We start from the raw sequence: 16571 nt of genomic DNA on the forward strand, positions 1-16571 counted from the left end.
TTTCCGCCGGCCTATTCAGACTCCTACAATTTTTTATAACCCAGTTTACTTGGCTTCAATGATTTCCATTGCAAACGAAATAACGAAACGCTCACACGCAGCAGCCCAGCGTCAAACGTGCTGTGCCTCCTGGATGGTGCCTTGTAAATGGTAGATTTGTGGAGTGAACGTATAGAGACAGCAGTCATGTGAGCGCTCGCCTGGCTCTGTCGGTTTAAATGAACTGATGCATGGCCGCAGCCCGCTGCCTGTGTGTGTATGTGCCTGTGTGTCTGTGTGAGAGTGTGTGTGTGTGTGTGTGTGGCTGCAGGGTCTGCAGGAGGAGTAGTGAATGTATCGCTGAGGAATGTACAGAAAGTCTCCCCGCCCCCAGTCTCAGGACTTCTCGCTATGGACAAATTCCATAGGGGGCAAACTGACATAAAGTTTTCAGACTAGACTGCATCCTATGTGGGAAGATTTCTGCGGTTAATGTCAGTGTAGGAAAAGAACTGACAAAATCGATCTTGTTAAACATAGTCTAGGATATTTCTAGAGAGAGAGAGAAGGAGGAGAGGGGAGGTAGATTGTTTAAGTAAAACGCAGCTTATAGCCCAACTTTGAGCTGCTGGCCTCACTCCAAGATATAGATAGTCTACGTCGCCAAGCGCAAAGGCTCCTTTACAAAGCCCTTTAGGCTACACTGAATCAAGGGATTCTGTTTTCCGGTGAGATTGCTTTATTTTTTATTTACTGTTAGGCGATTCAAATCTGTAACCATGTTTTCTTTCCACTTGAGTTGTAACCATTAAATCCACTGGCTGACCGCTTCGGACAGAGTCAGGGAACACTGTGGTGTACGCCATGTTGAGGAGAATCTAGAGCCTTGCACTAACATTAACTGATGGAAACAGTGTCCTTATCGATGTTAATGCAAGTCTCTCTCTTTCTTTACCCTTTTGGGTCCAGGCATATGTTTTCTATTTACATCAAGTGCTTTCATACAGGCTCCAAAACAAAAAAATGAGGATGTTTTTTTTCCTCCACATATTCTCCTCTGGGATGACACCCTTCCTCTCATTAGAAAATGGCGGTTTGTGCCCCCTCAAAACACATGCCAAGGAACATTTCTTTTTAAAGCAGTAAGTAATGAGTTAATGCTAGCTGGCAAAATATTAAAAAAGATAATATATTCCTGCTAATATCTGTGTTATTTTTAAAAGAGTAATACTAGTAAAGAAACTTGTTTTCTCGTCACTTGGACCTTTTTCAAAATAAAACTCAAATCTGGAAATGAGTATGAAAAAGTGTACTCAATCTAGGTCAGCAGTGGTAGAAAAGATTATTTAAATGTGAGGACATTTTTGAGGAAATAATTAGTCTCTTGTTTTGTTGAAAATAGCTTTAAAAAGCTATTAATAGCAGCTGAACACAGCTACCGTCACACTATTGTTTTGTTCCACAAGTGACAACAACTGTGCTTGTGTTCTTAATGAAATATTTGTTTAATTGAAAGTCATTTCATTAAATTCTGTGCAGACTGCATTTCACACGCTGCATGGTGTATAAAAGAAAAAGCCAGGGATTCTTATTTGTTTTTATTTTTCAGCACTTCAACACAAATGTAGTTTTTTATAATAAACATCTGTTGATTTTATATATTTTTTGTGACCTTAATATGGATGCATTTTTTTAACTGTTGTGGAGCATTTGATCAATCAGATTAACACCACATGTCCGTGCAGCGTGGAAAAAAGTCTGATGAAAAAGTGGGTGTTTTCACGCAGAGTCACATGAATATTTGCAGACTTTGTCACACATTGCTCCTGTACTTGCATGGCTAGGGTTTTTTAGCATTTAGCTTTTTGTCTTTGTTGCAGGAGGACTTCCCTCCTGGCTGCTTGTTGTTTACTGGTTTCAGCACCTTGATTGATTAGTTACACTGTGATTTGTGCTGAGAAAATGTCTCTCTTAACAGCTCAAAAGCAATCAGCTTCTTCAATATCTGGTTTTCTAAAAGAGGGGGGAAACTTGATTTGTTGTTCTTCAAGTTTTCACACTTTTCAGTTTTACATTAGATTATGTTTATTGCAAAATAAAGTGCAGGATTTGATGAATCTGGAATGGAATATGTAGCATTTTTACTCAAGTGGAAAAGTTTCTGCAAATTCTTGTTAAAAATGTAGCTTGTTATTTGTTGTGCGTTAATACTAACCTGGTGTTAAAGCGTTGGAGGTAATCTGTCAACTTGATTTTGATAATTAATTTCTTTACAGAAATACAAATTATTTAATGTGGATTTAACAGGGTTTTTCTAACTAGCAACCTTTTAAAGTGCTATGACAGAGTTAGTAACTTTTCCGCTGTCTGTGGATTGTCACTTAAATTTTGAGATGTAAATATAAGCAAAACATTGATCACAAGCTTTAAATAGTTTTTAGGCTGATAATAAAATATTTTATTAAGCTAAGACAAATTAGCCAAGAGTTAAAAAGTAATAAAACCACACTTCTGGCACAGTAATGAGCTGTTTATTTGTTGAATTTGGGCAAATATAAATAAATAAATGCATTTAACTTCAGAAAACATATTCTCCTCACTAAGATCAACAACTGTAGATGTGCTTAAACTAAAATAAAAAGATTTAAAAAGGGTCTGGATGATATTTCCTTTGGACATATGTATCATAAAGAACTCTGGCTGGTAAATAAGATAAACAGCACGTGCTGATCAAATAGCAAACAGTTGTTAATGTTTGTTATTCCAAGTGGACCCACATGTTTATTGCTCGGACGTGAGCGACTCAGAGGTGGAGAATTTAAGCCTACAACCCCCCCACCGGTCGTCCTACGTTCAGACCATATAGAATACGTGAACATGCTGTCGCCTGTTAACCCTCAGACATTGTCCTGTACGTTAGGAGCCCGTACTGCTATTTTTTTTTATTCTGATCACAAATACAGGATGTTAAAGATACAGGTTACACCTGGTGTAGACCTTGGGCATGTTCAGTTCACTATTATAAATCATTGACCTCTACAGTAAAACTATGTGATAAAGTTGATGGAAAACTGAGAAAAGATGGTGGCAGTATATTTTATATAGTCTCAGAATGTACTGCATGTTTTTGGTTTGAGGGTGCAACAATGATTTCACAGTTTTATTTTTTGTTAAGTAGACATGGAATGCTTCCTTCAGGCAAATAGTTTACACTACCCCTGATATTGTCCTTTCTCTGAACCAGAACATAATGTACTCGCGTGTGTGTCTTTCTGAATGTTTGAGTCCAACTTCTATAGGAGGGTTCTCGCTGCAGGGAAATCCCAATATTATGGATGCCCAGTCTGTCCCCTACTGGTCAACCTATGGCTAGATAGCCCCTGCCATGATACCTGTGTCATTATGTAATTTCAATAAAGAAAAAGAAATTCATATAAAACAACACAACCTCACAGTTAACCATAAAATCATGAGAATTATCTGCATTTTCATTCAATCTGTGTACCTGTTCTATACAGTGAAACCAGCTCAGAAGTGTCTACGCTACACTTCAGATCAGGGGGCCATAACTTAATTTTATAGTTCATATACTTAATGACACAGACCTGCACAGGCAAAATGTATATGAATGAGTGCCAGTGTTCAAAGTTCACGTAACATAAAAATCAAAGGTGAAAATGGGCACAGACGTACACACCAATCAACTTACTATAGCCTTAAGTGTCTTTATTGAGAAAGACCTCATACTTTGACCCTTTTATCCTTCCAGCTAGTGGTTACCTTGGAACCTACAGAATTATCTTGGGGTCAGTGTGTGAATGAACGAATAACTCTGAGGGGCCCCATGACATGTCAGCAGTGATTATAAACCTCATTTGAATGGAGGGCCTTATTATTGGGGCTAAGGTCTACAGATAAAAGAGCCCTCCATTCCTTCAGGTTTACTTTTGCGATTAGCCGCTCAGTTTCAAGATCTCGCTTTTGCTCCAGATATCTAAACCTGTATCTGATTGGTACAAAAACTTATCATTTTTGATGTCATGTTGATGCAAACTGCAAGGGTTTTGTTTAAATGCAAATTTTGACTGGTAACACTGTCTAACGTAGAACAAACCTGGCCTTGTTCTGTCACCTTTTCATAATGTAAAGCACACGTTTGGTTATTTAAAATGTACTAGTAGTGTCTTTGCTGAGGTGAAGGACATCACAGTCACATGAAAGTGAAAAAGTTTCTGTATTTTAATGGGCACCATGATAATGAATGTTGAGGGAAGCACAGGCTCTTGTTGTTGTTACTGTAAATATGCACTGAGAAATGCCTCTCAACAAACCATGTATTAACAGAATGCTGTTGTCTGTTTTTTCTTACATGTGAACTTTGTATCTTATGCAATGAAGCCACCCAATAAAAGCCTGGTAAAAGTCCTTCTTTGCATGTTTTCATTGGTGTAGCCTGAATGAGAGCAAACTGAACTTTTGGAGAATCTATTGTGGCTCCAGATCCAACTACTTTAAATTTGTGTGAACATAAACTTGTCATGCACAACATCTTGGCGTCCGGTCTAGTTCTGTGAAAACTCTCCCAGCTTGTTTTCCCACCTCACCCACTCAACTTACAGTATTAACTCCCACCTATACAACCGAAGCTCAACTTCCAATTTCATGCACATTAAGTCAGAAAAACACCTTACAAAACTTTGGAGTTTTCATATATTTGTATTTCCATACAAAGAAACAACAATAAAAAAATGCAATACATAAAACTCTCTAGAGAAACTGAAATGATTACTTCCTGGACAAAAAAGTGGATGTGAGCAGAGAACCAACCACTGATAGCATGACGACACTTTATTTTACAGCACCATTTTACCTGCTACTTACCAGTAAACTCAGTTAGTTCCTAAGTAGCATTTAGATTTAATCAATTTGTTATCTTTACTGTACATATACAGACATTATTCTGATAATTATTTACTTAATACAGGCTGTAAAATAAGTGTCATCTTTAGTTACTAAAACCCAGTTTTCTTTCCCCATCATGACAAGGATAACAGTGATCAGTGCAAAAAAATCTCATTTACCATCACTAACAGAAAAAAAAGTTCTTTGCTCACACTGAACATGGATCAACAAACGTCTAAAAAAATTAAGACATCTATTGCTTGTAAACAAGAACTATCTCAAACTTAAAGAGTTTTGATGATATACATGCTGGTTCAAAAATTTTTCCCCTTGATGAAAACACCTTGATGAGTCACACGCAATCAATTATTGGAAGGAAGCTGAAGGTTGAAAGAAGCAACTTAGTAACGTCCTGCAAGAAGAAAATATAAAAGTCATATTAATATAGGTATGAGTCAGTGAAATATGAATACATTCAGTTTGCTTTCACTGGTGAGTAAGGTACATGAATGTGTTTAAATATGCATACTAGCAGCAGCCTGATTACATGTCTGAGGAGATATAGTAGATGCAGTTTGAAAAGCTTTCTATTGTATGCATTTCTCTTCACACTTACGTGGGCTGTAAGAGCGAGACCGCGAGCGAGACCTGTACCGACTGTAGTATGGTGATGGAGAGCGCCTGCGACTGCAAAGAGACAAAGAAAATGTTTGATTTTTTCTCTCATGTAAGCACAGAACACTGACTTTGTACACACAAATTAATACTCACCTATACCTGTAGTCATACTCATCGTATCTGTCATAGCGGTCGTAGCCACGGTCATAGTACTGAGTCTCTCCCCCTCCTGCTGCTGCCACCGCTGCCCCCGCCACCATTGCTGTTGAAATAAAGGAGAAACGAGGAGAGGTGACTTTCAGGCCTTAACTCTTGAGAAACACAGCACCATGTCAAAATCAGTATAAATTGTTACAAATCACAAGTGGGTTTCAAGAAAAGACCCAAAATTAGATACACAAGTGATATGAGCAAGCTCTGATGTCAGAACATTACACTATCCCAGTTCTCTACTGCTGACGGCTCAAATGTACGTTTATGCTTCTTAGGGACTTCAAACATGTAATGTTGATCAAATGCCACACAGAAAACTGACATGTTAAGACTTGACATTAGTGTTGATCTTACTGAGTTGGTCGGCCCATGTAGATCCCTGGTGTGGGTGTATGGGGACGTTTGGTAATGGAATAATCCACTCTGATGCGCCTCCCATCCAGCTCCATGCCGTTGGCTCGCTCCATTGCCTGGGGAGCACAAGAGGAAGGACAAGACAAAGATGTTATCAGACTATTGCAAGCTCTTTGGTGAAATTATTTAATTCACAATAGGCCCACCTACATTACAGAGTAAGCTTTGCTATGGAGGTGCATGACCGCAAGGTGAAGGAATTTGTGGCAAGGCAGACACCTAGTGGCCTACTTGTGTAATCACATCTAAATAAATAAATTTGAAAAAATCAGGTGGCCTTATCTGAGGAAGATGATCTTTGAACCTGCATGTACTTCAACTATGAAAACAAGCTGCCAATATGTAGTTACAGATAACCATATATGGATATAAAAATATTACAACTTGAAACAATAAAAAAAAGTGGCAATGGTGGCAAATAAACTAATGCTAGAATTAGACTTAGAAGTCATCAGGACCCAAAGCCATGCCACTTCTAATTCTAGCAAATTAATCCAGTCAATACTTTACACTTAGAAGCCCAATAAATATAATTAACTACAGGAAACAAATGAGTTCCTCGGACCAGGACTGAAGCTAACTGACAATCTGACCCATACATAGAACATTTCCCATACCTCTTTGGAATCCTCGAGCCTCTCGAAGTAAACAAAGGCAAAGCCACGGGAACGACCCGTGCGCTGGTCATACACCACATTGACCCCGGCCAAAGGACCATATCGCGAAAACACCTCCCTCAGGTCACGCTCTGTGGTGTACAGGCTCAAGCCAAACACCCCCAAACATGTGCTGGGGTCGGGGTTCGCCTGGAAGGGTCAACAGTAAGGGTCAGAGTTGATGATGTAGGCTTAACGCATCTACCCGTCTGATGTTTTGCATCCCTCTTACTTTAGTATGCAAAACATGATTTGTCATGCATGCCACAGCATTTTACATGGGCACAGAACAGACCGTAGAGGTATCTCTTAGCAAAACCCAAACACAGAAAAGACACTAGGCACTAAGAACTAAGCACTAAGAAAATATCTTGCATTAATTCATTTAGAGTTAAAAAAAAAAAAAAAAAAACAACCCTCCTTATTTATACCATTTGCTTCAGGTTCTTTTCTCACCAGTTAGGGAGGAAATACCAGTCTAACTACACTGGATACTTTCTGTTACATTATGACTTCTGGTTTACAACTAAGGCAGCTATCGGAGTTATCACTGAAGAGGTATGACTGTCCATTTTTACAATGGGGTACCAAAACCTTTCCCTCTAAGCATCTCCAGTTGTGCCAGTGCAACAATAAATGCTCAGTGGGTAAACTGTGACAGCTTTAATAACCCCTTAGAACTGCTTTCAAAAAGATGTCCTGGGGACACCTATACATAATACACACCCATTTCATTTGCTGTCTGCTTGCTTTGAAAATCTCACTTAGTTCCTGCTTGGCATTATCACATGGACCTCTTAAAGCAGCAGTGTGCCGACTTTACACACACTGTAGTCAAACATGGTGCTGCAAGAAAATGGTCATGTATAAATTTTACTCTTTATTTATTATAAATACATAAAGTGTAGCTTTATTTACTACTTCCTGCCTTGATTTATTACTTAACATCAATGTATCCAAGTGTGTTTGCACGTTTGTCACATTTATCCTGTTGCAGATCTGGAAAAGCTTTAAAAGTTTCTTTGTCACAGAAAAGTAAATTAAATTAAGTAGAGTAGTGTATTATTCTATTCATTCATATGTTGCTAGTTATTGTCACAATGAAATAGATACAGCATACTGTGTAACTAAAATACATGAAAACTGCGTACACATACATGCACTACAACTGAAATCCTCCACACAGTATATTGGTGCAATAAAATGAACATACAATACAAAAATAAACACATTTGTACCCTAAATACTGATACATTGTCAAATGCCCATTTTGCTCCAGTATTCTAAAAATTATTTTAATTGGGTAGGTAAATTCACTGTACATTGGGATATAAAATCAGTTTAATATGCATTTGGTTGCAAACCAGCCCCCAGTATCATAATTTATTTCCACTAGGTTATTTTTACCCCTTAATCCATCATCCAGTACTACACAGGAAGCACCACCTTTGACCCACACACAAATATTACATTGCTCTTTACCAAAATATGTCAGAAGGTCCACATACCCTAACATCAGCATCACCGCCATGACTGTATGCTTCTTTTGTGAAGTCATGGCTCTGTTGATATAATGAAAGGAGGGGAGGGTTAATAAAAGGGGTTATTAAATGTCATGTCAGAGTGGTTTCCCACAGCATTAACCACAATCAGATGAAAAATTACTTACTCACAAATAAAACAATGAGAAATCCACTTGCACCTGAGCTAAGACTAAGTGCTTTGATCATATAATCCCTGTAAATAACAATCCTTTATCTTTAACAATCCTATTTGAGTCAAATGCAAAATATTGTGTTTAACATGTGTAAGTCAGTTTGCCTGTTGTAGCCACTGTGACTTATCTAAATAAAAAGTGCTGAAATAATAAAATATTAAAAAGCAAAAAACTGCTTTGGGGAGATTATTCTGATGACTCTGATTTATCAAGTAATAGGTCATGCAGTATATGATAATGTCCCCACTTATTATGGGCTATATGTTCAAATATTTGAGAGTATAAATAAAGTGTTCTTTGTTGGTGCTCTGTTCTTTTCCCCATCTTCAGATCACATCACACTCACCCTGCTGCCGGTGTGGCGGCGTCGGTTGGACATAGGGGAGGTGCTCTGGCTCCTCCTGCGGCGGTATTCGGGGCTGTAGGAACGAGAGCGGGACTTCCTCCGGTGGGAATAGGACCGCGAGCGTGAGCGGCTGTAGCGGCGATTTGAGTGTCGCCTAGAACGAGACCTGAAAAGGATAGGGTAGAGGAGGAGAGGCACTGAATTTAATGGTACAACAGATGAGACAATAACAGATGTTAGAAAAGCTCCAAGTTACTTTTTCTGCTCAGAGTGAGCATCTCCAAAATGGAGAAGCCATACCTAGATTTTGACCGAGAGCGGGATCTGGACTCAGAGCGTTTGGAGGCCCGGGATGGGCTCGGGGAGCCGGACCTGCTCTCCGACTTGACCCGAGCTGGACTCCCACGATCCGATTTAGATGGGGACCGTGACCCCTATTGCCACAGCAGCATGTTAACAACTTTTTCATGGACAAATTCATTTATTTCTTTACACAGAAACACAATCAAGCACAGAGTAGTGAGATGTGCTAGAGTATGTTGCACACATACAGTTCACCTGTCTAAATATGTACAACTTAAGTACTGTGAAGGAAAAGGTTAGTAATCTTATAATTCCAATATATAAATATCTGGTGTACAATGTAGCATATCATTAATCATATATAATAAATGTACATGACAGGTCTATTTCCATGTCCACCTGGGCCATCAAGGGGAAAAATGAAACATGCATTTTTATGTTACAGAAAGGGACCATAGTAAAGAAAAGACATGTGACACAAACAGTATATTTACTTAACCTAGAGACACATTCATTCTTCCAGATTCTTTACACGCTACTCCCTTCTCTCAGGATTTCTATCCTTCTTCATTCTTCTTTTTTCAGTTTTCTCATTTTCTGATTCCAGGACTGTTTTTCCTCTCTTCACCCAAACTGAAACCAGTTTCATTTTAGCCATTACACTGCCACGCGCTTCTATCTGACACCATTCTTCCGTCACATTTTCCTCCCTTTCCACTTCTATGTTCTGCTCTGTACATGTTTTCATTAGCCTTCTTTTATCTTGAAATTTTTCTTCATCATTCTTGGATAAAACTCTTCAAATCCTTCACGATCAATAACCTTAATGAAAAAAGAACATTCAATAAAATTAAGATCATAGGTTTAAGAAGAGGAGAAAATCTTAAATGAAATGAAAAGAAACACTGAATGCAGTACAATTACATTAGATTTTAATAATCCAGAAATTATGTAAACGAGCAAAGTTACAACAATTTAAATAAATGTGATCACAAGTAAAGAGCTCAGATAGATTATGTGACTTATGTGACACTAGCAGTGTTTCAGATAGCTAATTCAGAGCGTGAAAGCGGGGAAGGAAGAGTGGATAAAGTCTACATTTAATATAGATAAATTCTGTAACAGGCACAACAAAAAACCCAGGTGGCCAATGTGCAAAAATGGCTTCAGCAAAGCACAGATGTCCATATTAAAGTCCATCATTCAAACGTCGCAGATAGCTCATAATTAGCGCCATGAGCAAATAATTCAGGTGCAATGAATTTATCTCGAAATACAGACACAGGCCAATTTGAAAATACCAGTGTATTTTTAAGCTAACGGTGACTAGCTTGCTAGCTACGGTGACTAGCTTGCTAGCCACCGTTGGGGGAGTTTGGTTGAACCAGTCTTGCTAGCAGAGCGACAACCGTTCATGTTAATTACTTTCGATTACATTGTCGGCTTGAGGCAAACACACAGCACTTCTCTGCCTCTAACACAAGTATGGTCAGCCAACAAAGCATGTAACGTCGACGTTAAGCTACTAATTTAGCATTAGCTCAAATTTACATTAGCTAGCAGCGTATTCTCCTACAGTGTGCTTTTTAGGCAGCCACACGAAAGAAAAAGGAGGAAAAGGGAGATATTTGTTATTGTTCGATGTAACTACTTACCCGTACGTCACAGTTTCCGTCCTCAATGTCACTCATTGTTCAGTATAGCTAACACGACCACGTATTGAGACAGGCGCAAACTGAGGTTTTACACAATGTTTGAGTCCGACTGGTTATTAGCTAGAAGATGGCGCGTGAGGTAGGTGGTATGTTTATGTACTGCGGAGTCTGACGTCATGTCCCGTCTTGTTGCCCGCGCCTCCTTCATGAGAAAAAACAAGGCGCACTTGAACGCCTCATAACACACCCTGAAAACTCTCCCATAAGTAAGGGTAGTAGTACCTCCAAATCACACCATTACAAGTAAAAGTCCTGCATTTAAAATCTGCATAAGAAAACTACTCTTAACGGAGAATGCCCCATTTAATATTATTGTTGCTCAAATAACATTAGTGACAAATTATTCGGTAAGAAGCATTTTAATGTTTATACTTGCTGACATGAAATTAATTTAAAGCACTCTATATATAGTACTGCTGGGTTGACTAAATTCCTTATCTGCAAAGTAACAAGTTACTTTAATGGACAGTTGTCAATTAAATGTAGTGGATAAGAAGCAGAAAATGGCATGAAAGACTTAAGTGAAGTATAAGTAAAATATTTGAATAAACGCACTTTGTTACTTTCCATCACATGATTTGGCTAGTAAATTATAATGTCAGGTACCTCAGCATATTGCAGTGGTGTCTTGCTTACTGAACTGAAAAATTACACATACATACTCACCCCTAAAGACACATGGAGGATACCCTTTTCCATATTTGGATAAAAGCAACTGATACAGCTTTTTCCTTGTGAGGCAACTAAGTGGAGGGTCTGATAGAAACACTGATTTAAACGGGGGAGAATAATTTTTCCATGAGGTCAATTTATTAGTAAAGCTCACAGCAGCTGACTGACTCACCATCTTTTCTACTTCAGCAATATGAAGTACATTACATTTATGGTATCACTCACTGTAAACACAGTCAAACCACAGTTCTGTATATTCAGTCTAGCCTCTTCAACATACAGTTGAGTCTGTAATATGTCAGCAACATTATGAAGCAAAGTAAATGAGCAATTATGACTACTAGTTTATGTTTGAATCACATTTTTCCTCTCATATTTTAGCTTTCCACCCACATTGACTTTGTCTCATACAACCTCCAAGTAGTATTGATAACAGTATTGCCATTTTTTTTGGCAGGACAAAGTCATCATATTAATGAGCATCCTGATGAGCAAATTAAAGATTTTCTTCCTCTGGGCAGGACAGGGTGAGGTAATTTGCCAGAGCTTCTCAGTATTATAGAAACCATACCCAGGACCAGCAGGCAGGCTGGAAGAATGAATGTTTCAGATCCTTAAATATCCCTTAAGTCAAAGTTGGATGAGCCCAGTATTTTTAGAAAATCTCTATAGAGTCACAGTGCAACATGAACCCTGAACATGTGTAAGCAGTAGGTCAGTCATTTTAACAGCACTACAGGGCTAAATACTGACCACACAGTACATTCAGTCTGTTCCACATCTAAATTAAAACGTGTCTCAACACCGGGCAAGGGAACCATTGGATCACAACTGAGACAAATCACACACACACTCATGTTTACAGTGGCAAATAGGCACCGTCTCATCATATTCTGCATAAACCCCAAATTGTCTCGCAGCAACTCTAAATACACATTTATACTGCCTTCAGATGGAGTGCAAATAACATTCTTTGGATTATCTCTTACAGGTGAAGTGTACAAGTTACTTATCCTTAAAATCACTACATGTGTAAGCTAAAAGAAGAATGTTCTTCATACAGCATTTAGCAACTGCACCAGCAAAAAACTGAAATGTTGCCATTCCTAACTATCAGGACTGTACTGTTTAGTTCAGCATTTTGATATGTTGAAGCAGTGCTGATAAATCTTTTTTACAATGTAGACACAGGAGCATTTTGAGCCATTTTTATGATAAAGAATATGAGATTCAATTTCACTCTTTGCGTTTGCTTTAACAGTCACAAGATTCGAGTATGGCATCATAAAAAATGCTAAAACTTTAGCCAAATAAAATCAGCAATGAAATATAAAAATGCACTGAATAGTCTTGGTAAAAAAAAGAAAAAAAATCAATAAATATTAGCATATGACAGGACAGAGCATGAAAAAGTCATCTCTCTTCCCAGTCTGAGCTGGCTGAACATTTCCGAGATGCATCCTGAATTTTAAGTTTTTGGATGTCCATATATCTCCCTATTGCTTTTCATTTGTCTGATGTTGTTCCATCAGCGATAAATGCTGGAAAAAAGTGTGATGTGCTAAAACCAAAAACTCTACATATCCATCAAAAGCTATGCTCCTTGATGCGGTCGAGGCCTATTATTAGGCATGTGTGGGTGAAGGCGGGACGTCCCTGGGTGGCTAGAGGCAAGGACACCCCCTGCTGTGTGGGAAGTGTTAGTGGAGGAGGCGTTGACCACCGATTCGATTTTCCCCTCCAGTTTGACCAGCCTCGTCAGGATGTCGTCCAGCAACACAGCTATAGTCCTCTTCAGATCAGCTGCGATGTATCAGAGAAGGGAAAAGAGAGAAAACACAAGGAAATGTAATATAACAGTGCTTTTTCACAGCTATAAAACATACAATGTTCATACATGAGTAAGCAAGTCATTTTATGTGCAGGAAAAAGAGAGGTAATCAGATATATTCTGCAATACTCCTAACTTCTTTTCAAATACTTACCATAACCAGCCATGGAGGTTCCCTGTGGCCCACCTGGGGCGTTCTGGTTTTCCTCTGTCAGGACCTTGACATATCGCCGACTGAGCTCAAGGATCTGCTCACGTAGCTCGGCGCTGCTCTGATGTCGAGGCTGCTGCACGGTGTAGCGCAGCAGCATAAGTCCCCACGCCAGGCCGAATACCAGCAGCAGCACGCTCAGCTTCTGGGACATGTTCCTCCGCAGGAGGCCACCCAGCATGGTACTAGGGGTGGTGAAGGGGAGGGGGAGCTAGTGAGGCCTGGTCTAGAGGCTGACAGTCTTGTCCTTAATTGAGGAGTGTGACAGTTTGTTGAATTGTGCAGGGAAATTCTGTTTTCTGCCGTCACAGAGAGGTCGGAGGTTAAAGTCCGCTAAAAAGAATTCCCAGTGCTGGTACAGATTGAACTCCTCGCTCTAGTAAGCTCCAACAGGGACTGTGCTTGAGCACTACTCCTATAGTCAAAGAGGTGTCTCTAACCACCGTGCATCCTGTTCCTCCTAAGAGGTGAGAATGTGTTGAACAACACCAGATGCCAGGAAGTTGAACCAGAAAGACGCTGACACCCCGACACCCCGACAGTCAGGGGGTTTTGGGAAGATGCTTTGGTTTCAAGACATCTAACCCCAAATCACAACTGTAGACTGAGCGTTCAGGCAGGGATTCTGTGGACATTGTTGACTATAGTGGAAAAGTACACAGAAAGAAAGAAAAGATCAAATTAACAACAAAGAAATACACACGTTATTGACAGTTTTTATAGACTAACTTACCAGAGATAATGTCATGAATTGGGAGAAGAAACTGACATTCTAAAAACCACAAACCTTTTAAAGCATCATTTTCATTCTATGCTAATTCATACTAGACTCAGAGCCCCGCTGAGCATTGTGGATTTTACTGAGAATGACTATGAGGATTTCTGGGTGGATGAGTTCAATATTTTCCACCACACACAAACACCACTGTATGTGCTGGATGAAGAACAAAATCCACCTCATCATTACTGGCAAGGAGCTGGTGGCTACATCAAAGCAGCTTCCTAGACTATTTAGCTGTTATAAAAGACAGATTTCTTTGCTGCTTTGGGTCAGGGTGCACACAATAGCCCACTCATCAACAAATCTTTTTCAGCCCTCTTTAGCCTAGAAACCTGATTTCCAGTTTAGATTTCATGGGACCCACTTTGCAGCTCCAGATAGGAGACACTGCAACAGACAAGAGGCATAGAGGGCATTCATTCTCTAATCCCACCTCCACAATGGTTACTGGGCTTACAAATGGCCTGAGAGTGCACCGCGCACATGTTGGGGAAATTAGACGATCGTTTCTCAGTTTTCACAACTTTGTCACCAAGTTCATTCTCTGCTCTGTCTCTTGGGTGTGGGGTTGTCATTTCCTATTGAGGTCAGAGAGGGGACAATGACTGAGGGAATAAATTATGAAAAGAAAGGTAACAGAATCCATTTAGCGATGCTTGCCAGTGTCTATCCAAACAAACACACACAGACAAACACACACACACATCCTTCCTGGGACCTGGGTGCTACTGTGTATCAGAATGCAAGGACCCAGGAGGTGAAAGTAACAGCTGAAAACTGTTCAGGAAATCAGGAAGCAAAAACATGCAAATGCAGTGTAAGACATAGCAACAATGCTCCACCACCCACTTCAGGTGTTACACATTCTGAACATCAAGCGTAAATCCCCTGAAACCTGTGTCAAATGATGTTTTCTGTCCACTAATAAAAAAATACAGACATCCCTTTAACTAAGCTAACATTAATGCATGATTCACAGCAACTGTATGTGCAATGAAGTACAGGTAATATTTCAGGGTGAAGTTAACAGGTAAGGGAAAGCCATGTCAGCCACTAAGCAGAGAGTGATAAGCCTGCAAGGTAATTTTCTCTGCCTTCCACATGTCAGTCAATAAATCATTTTCATCTTAGGGTTGTTGACAACCAGAGGTTTTGGTATTCAGACCCTGTCCCGTCTTCACTCGTATGCCAGGCTATTCCACACACTGTCCTATGGAAAAGCACACCATTTAGGTCACAGCCTCAGACAATGAATGTTCCACTTTATTTAGAAAACAGTTTAAATATAGCATGCCTAATGGGACGATTGAGTGATAAGGCACACAGTACCAATCAAAGTGCCTCATCTAGAGGTTAAACATTGACCACAACAGCTGTCACTCAGCAGCAGCAAACTTTATCAGCTGACCTGCAGAAAATAAACTAAAAACTGAAATGTCAATACTGCTGGGGCAGAGGTAATAACAGATGTGAAGGCTTAGGTGCTGTGCATGACATGTAACTTTGAGACTCCAACAGCATAAACACACAGTCTTAGTAACTAACCACAGGCTGGTAAGTGAAACTGAACTTATCATTCACTCGCACACGTACATACGTACATGATACACATACATCCGACCACGAATGATGAGACATGAAAGATGTACTAAGTTTCAAGACTTTTTCAACTTTAAAGAGATTTTTGGAATAATTGTTGGCAGCCGCTCGAATCCAGCTGAAGCTGTTTCCAACTCTATTAACATTTAATGTTAGCTTAACGTGTTAGCTCGACCACACTCGAACTTGGCAGTCAAAAGAAAGCCAAAAACATTATCTACAAATGTAGCTATTCCCATTGAAAGAAACAAACATTTACCACCAGTAGAAGCTATCTTGTGGCCGAAGCAGGAATTACCAGGCTCCAGAGAAGCACGGACGAGACGACTGTGAGCTCCAGCAGCTGCTACCTCTGGCTGACACTGAATGATGCTTGTTGTTTGACAACCCTGGGCTGTCGCTGCTGTCTCCGGTTTAAAAACACATTTTGCAGAGTTAGCTGCCAGGCTTCATGTTGGGGTGTCTGTTCACTCTGGTAGCCAGTTCGGGTTCTTCCTCCACGGTCTCCAAAACGATGGGGTCTTTGAGGGGGGAAAGTCGGCAGCTAGAATTCCAAGCATGCATCTGTGCAGACTGTCATGGTTCCCCTGAACATCTACTAAGTGCGTCATTAC

At 39.7% G+C, this 16571-nt stretch overlaps 2 protein-coding genes and 1 long non-coding RNA gene across 4 annotated transcripts; 1 reads left to right on the forward strand and 2 right to left on the reverse strand.

The window, feature by feature from the left end:
* LOC108877567 (uncharacterized) lies at positions 1-4837 on the forward strand. The gene is made up of 2 exons (XR_001960113.2): positions 1-707; positions 1064-4837. It is a non-coding gene; the product is annotated as an uncharacterized LOC108877567 (long non-coding RNA).
* On the reverse strand, positions 4676-10968 carry tra2a (transformer 2 alpha homolog). The gene is given in 10 exon segments (XM_018667332.2): positions 4676-5293; positions 5498-5568; positions 5653-5736; positions 5738-5761; positions 6067-6182; positions 6744-6932; positions 8291-8344; positions 8846-9011; positions 9146-9279; positions 10804-10968. Coding segments are annotated over 10 exon segments (885 nt in total). The 5' UTR covers positions 10840-10968; the 3' UTR covers positions 4676-5282.
* A 683-nt stretch (positions 10969-11651) lies between these two features.
* On the reverse strand, positions 11652-16533 carry ccdc126 (coiled-coil domain containing 126). Of its 2 annotated transcripts, none has more exons than XM_018667552.2 (3): positions 16256-16533; positions 13521-14218; positions 11652-13338 (listed from the first exon to the last, which is right to left on the reverse strand). In XM_018667552.2, the coding sequence occupies exons 2-3, from the start codon at positions 13756-13758 to the stop codon at positions 13130-13132; spliced, it is 447 nt and encodes a 148-aa protein (XP_018523068.1). In that variant the 5' UTR covers positions 13759-14218; positions 16256-16533; the 3' UTR covers positions 11652-13129. The 2 variants fall into 2 exon arrangements, with proteins under 2 accessions (XP_018523068.1, XP_018523059.1); XM_018667543.2 differs by having other exon boundaries at positions 16217-16533.
* Positions 16534-16571: the final 38 nt, after the last annotated feature.

This window comes from Lates calcarifer, linkage group LG3, assembly GCF_001640805.2.
Source record: "Lates calcarifer isolate ASB-BC8 linkage group LG3, TLL_Latcal_v3, whole genome shotgun sequence".
Lineage (NCBI taxonomy): Eukaryota > Metazoa > Chordata > Actinopteri > Centropomidae > Lates > Lates calcarifer.